Here is a 4,876-nt window from a genome sequence, read left to right as displayed (position 1 = left end):
GTGAGAGCACGACGAGGACGCAGTTCGGTGCGTTTGCATCAGACCAGTAACTGCGCCTTCCGCGCAATTGAGTTGTACTACTACTCATTTGAAAAAAAAAGAGTTGTACTACTACTACCAAATACGGTGTATGTTTTGTGTATGAGCGAATAAGGATCGTTGACGGTACGTTCGACTCTTACAGTCGCCACACCCTTATAATATTCTTTATTTATAATCTTTCTGAATGCGTAAGAGCAACTTTAGCAGACCCCGCATCTCGCCCCGACCCGTAAAATAACCGCCAAAATGCGGGCCGGGGCGGAAAAACCCGCCCGATCAAACCCCGCCCGATCAAACCCCGCATCCCGCCCCGGCCCGCTAAAATTTTTAGGGGGCGCGGCAAAATCCCGAGCCCAACCCGGGAAAACGCGGGTTTCCCCCTCGCGGCTGCGGTGCCCTGCATATTAAGCGGAAGCGGTTGGTGGGGCGACATTTCATCCCGCGCTTTCTCCCACCAACCACCTCTCCTTTCCCCTCTTGCGTCGCCGCCGGCCGCTGCCCAAGATTCTGGCGACCGCAGCCGGCAGGAGCACGCCGGAAGGCCGCCACGCGCACGAGGCCTCCCCCCTCCCCCCTGCGTCGTTGGGCCGCCGGATTTGCAGATCTGCGGCAGTTCATCACGGGCCGCCGGATTTGGCTTTTTCCGGCCGCCGGTTGCTGCCCCAAGCTATGGAGTGGTCGGGGAGCCTCTCCCGCAGCCCAGGCAAGGGCGCATCGCCGCATGCAGGTGCGAGTTCGTCCGCCCGCCGTCACCGAAGGTTTGCGGGCATGGACTCGTCCGGCAGTCCACCGGGCTCGGCGCTCGCGCAACGTCTTTATGGCTTGCCGATGCCGCTCATAGAGTGCGACGACTGCACGCGGAAAGTGCCGCGGCTCACTTCGAGCACGCCGAAGCACCCCGGATGGGTGTTCTTCAAATGCGAAAACGACGGGGTACGTGCACTTGCGGTAGCTCGTTTCACAGTTCATTCTTTAGCTAAACTGCGGTGGCTGACTTCGAGCTTGCTCATTCTTTTGTGTAGGACGAAGGATGCTCATTTTGGTTTTGGGAAGGGCAATACATTGATTTGTTGATAGAAAGAAATTTAATAGATGTTAGTGCACTCCTTGGTACAATTGAAGGCAATGATGCGGCTGCATGTGCAACTAGAGGGGAAGCAACATCTACTTCTTCCGAACCAAAGATGAAGAAAGAAGAATGCAAAATTAAGAATCCACAGATCAACAACGAATGCATGGAGAAGATATTAGTCCAACTAGTGGGAGCAGTTATGGAAATTGGAAATCTTCTAAAATGCATTCTTGTAGTTCTTGTTTTCTTTGGTCTTGCTATTCTAGCAAAGATTTGGTGATGCTTTTTGTATCCAATGTTGTCATAAAACAAAGCAATGCAATATGCTAGATCAAATTGAGTTTCAAATTTAAGTTTTGCGGGCTGGGAGTAAATGCGCCAGATCAGACGCCGCAACCCCAATCCGTAAAAAAGCATATTCTGGGAATATCCTTTTTTACGGGTCCATTATGTGGGGTCTGCAACTGCGGCCGTCCGCGCCGACCCGCAAAGACGTTTTTCCGCGAACTGCAAAACCGTTTTACGGGTTGGGAGGATGCGGGGTCTGCTAGAGTTGCTCTAAGCGGGCGACGCTGCGTGTCAGCCGGTAGATAGAACGAAAACATCCGCCACCTCCAGGCCATCCGATTGACTAAAAAATAACCGTCAAATCTCCTCAAACGTGTGTCTCAAATTGCAACTAGCTTGTTGTTGCGATGTTCGCTCTGCAACAGCGGCTTCATTGCAAAACCACCCGCGTATATTTAGCTTGTGGTGTTATTTTCTTAAGCGTTATTTTTGCAACAAAGATCATGTTGCACAAAATTTATTTGCAAGGTTGTGTTGTAGGAAAAAAAATCATCTATCACCTTGTTCATCTTTTGCAACATGGATAAGGTTGCGGAATGAGTTTTGCAATTGAGGTTATGTTGTGGACATTTTTTTTGCCTTCACATTTTTGCAACATCAGCGAAGTTATGTTTTTTTTTTGCAATATAGGTAATGTTGCAGAAAGTTTTGCAATGAAATGATGCGGAGAAAACGCCGTTGTTGCCGATGCATATCACAGGAGCATAGCCGTCGTTCGTCACCGTTTGCAACAACGCCGATGTTGCAGAAATTCACAGTAAAAGACCTTATTAAAAGAAACACATGCACGTCCAAGTCCGGCCGCCATGGCCATGGCTGTGGAGAAGCTCAGGCCGTGCCACACATGTCGCCCCAGCCATCCCAACCACGGCCGCGCGGCTGGACCGTAGAGCGCGTACGTGTGCAAGCTCCGCCTAGCCCTCTCTGTGCGAGCTTCACTCTGCCATGGCCACTACAGGTGTGAAGGATATAGAGAATGCGATAAGACTGAGAAAGGGGAGAAGATAAGGTTGGTGAGGCCCACAAGGACACGTGTAAACGCCTTGAAGCTTGGACGAACATCTCTCCAGCTATTTTTCTTGGGAAACAAATCACATCGACCGTAGGAAAACATGAAACCAAACCGGATCGTATACAGATTCCCGACTTTGACCCAGTAAACGCGTGCGTCTCCTGCTCCCGATCAATATAACTACGCAGAGCCCCGCCTCAACGATCCACCAGAGCGCACGATCGAACTCGTCGCGGCAGCCAACCAGCAATGGCGCTCAAGGGGCCGTCGTCGTTCGCGAAGCAGCCGCGGAAGTCGTGGCGCGCGAAGCTGATGACCCTGGAGGTGACCGTACTGTCCGCGGAGAAGGTCTTCACGGGGTGGCTCTGGCGCCGCCGCTGCATCGCGACGCGTTCGCCGCGGTCAACACAGACTCGTCGGCCGCCCGTACCGGCTTCAACGACGAGGACGGCGACTGCAACGGGTACCCCTACTGGGGCGAGGCGGTGCGCGTGACGGTGCCGGAGCAGTCGAGGACGATCGACGTGGAGATCTACGGCCAGAGGGGCGACGGCCGGCAGGAGTTCGTGGCGGCGGCGCTCGTGCCCGTCGCGGACTTCCGCGCCGGCCCGCCGGGCCACCTGCATTGCCTCAGCTACCGGCTGTTTGACACCGGGTTCATGCTAAAGACCCGTAACGGCATCGTCAACATCACCGTCAAGAGGCTCGACGGCGCGCAGGCCAGTGCGACGGCGGGCGAAGGGAAAGGCGCGAAGGCTGCGGAGGATGCCGCTAAGTGGCATTAGTAATTCCTGCTGCGGTAGGTGACGAACGCGGCGGGCGCGCCACGGGCCCATATGCAGTGATGGGCAACCCCGTCGAGGTATCTGCTGCTGCACAGGTTAACGGAAAAGGGCGTCTACAAGCAGAACTAATTGATGGGGTTTCGATGCTACATTCTCCTTGATCATTACAATGTAAATCATGATGATATTGCGATTGTAATTGTCATGGTGTTAATTAGCTTAAATCAAAAACAAAAAAAACTTAAATCAGATTTCAAATCATGATTTATACGGTGCTCGAAAATTACGATTTTCCATCTACGTCATTTGGCTAGGTTTATTTTCTGAACAATTTCTTTAAACCAGCTTTGTCAAATAAAGGAAAGGTCAATTTACATACACCTTTGCTCCCTCTAGTCATTTATTCTCTATCTCATCATCATATGCTCTAGATGGCAAATTTTACCAATAGCTTCACAACTATTGACTCTTATTTGGGGTGTGCTTCACACTGAAGGAGCTGTAATGGGAGGTCCATCCTACCTTGTTTGGCATTGGATCGGTGTGGCCATGCACTGATCGACAATACGTAGTGGTTACGCGCGAGTGTGCTGCGTCCAGGCATGATACTCCCAGTGCTTGAGGGAGGACGCGCGAGAGGGGGGAGGAAGACGATGGTGTGGCACCGAGCGTGCAATACAAGAAACCGGTGAGATATGAAAAAGACAAAATCAGCGTTTTAATAATGCCGAACAGTAATGTCATTATTCATGATTGAATATGTCAACTTGATATTTTGGGTGGCAATAAAACATCACCTTCTTAACATCTCGTATTTTTTCTAAAAAAATGTAACGGTTTTCATGAAGTTTTCATTGAATATTGGTTTCTTATGATATTCTCCCCGTAGCTGAAACCATACTAAGAAAAGATTGGAAGTGTAGTTTAGAAATCAATGTCAATAAATCTGTTTTGTATGTCAGACGGTATCAATGCTAGGACGCTCGGTTTGTTTGATCGAGTGATTCATCAGACATGTGATTTCATAGTTTTTACCGTGTCAGACTCCGCGGGGGGTGGGGGTGGGGGGGGGGGGGGACGGGCGACAGCCGACAGGTCGTGGTTTAGCCAAGGCAAATTTGACAATTTTGATCTCGGGACGAAATCATTTCACAGAATGAACTGGGTGCGAAACTATTTCACTCCCCTGACCCTTTTGTGTAGCGCCCGCCACGCCGGCGCCACACCCTACTGTGCAGTGCCTAGCGCGGCGGCGTTGCACCCCTGTCCACCATGGCAGCCCCTGGGCCCGCATCCAGCAGTGCAGCGCCTCCGAGCTAGGCGCCACACATGTAAAGTGCAGCGCCTAGCGGCTAGGCGCTGCACTGTGACTTATCCAGCCACTTGGCTGGCCCCCCTCCCACACCCCCCCACACAACACACTCTCCCACTCTCTCCCCGAGCTTTGCCCCCTCTCCCACTCTCTCCCCCACTCAAATCCTCTCCCAAATCTTGCAAATTTGAAGAATTTGTCCGTGGATTTCAAAGTCAAACCCTCCCTCAAGGTAATATTCTCTGATCCCCTTGTTTTGATCCAAGTAAAGTTCTCCCATTGCTCATTTGTTGCTAGTTTGGGGA

General features: G+C 51.5%; 1 protein-coding gene across 1 annotated transcript; it reads left to right on the top strand.

The window, feature by feature from the left end:
* The first annotated feature begins 2,510 nt into the window (after window positions 1–2,510).
* On the top strand, window positions 2,511–3,602 carry LOC120964042 (BON1-associated protein 2). The gene is given in 2 exon segments (XM_040388499.2): window positions 2,511–2,813; window positions 2,816–3,602. Coding segments are annotated over 2 exon segments (534 nt in total). The 5' UTR covers window positions 2,511–2,723; the 3' UTR covers window positions 3,260–3,602.
* The last annotated feature ends 1,274 nt before the right edge of the window (window positions 3,603–4,876 follow it).

This window comes from Aegilops tauschii, chromosome 5 (genome assembly GCF_002575655.3).
Source record: "Aegilops tauschii subsp. strangulata cultivar AL8/78 chromosome 5, Aet v6.0, whole genome shotgun sequence".
Taxonomy (NCBI): domain Eukaryota; kingdom Viridiplantae; phylum Streptophyta; class Magnoliopsida; order Poales; family Poaceae; genus Aegilops; species Aegilops tauschii.
This window is presented reverse-complemented; position numbering and strand designations above follow the sequence as displayed.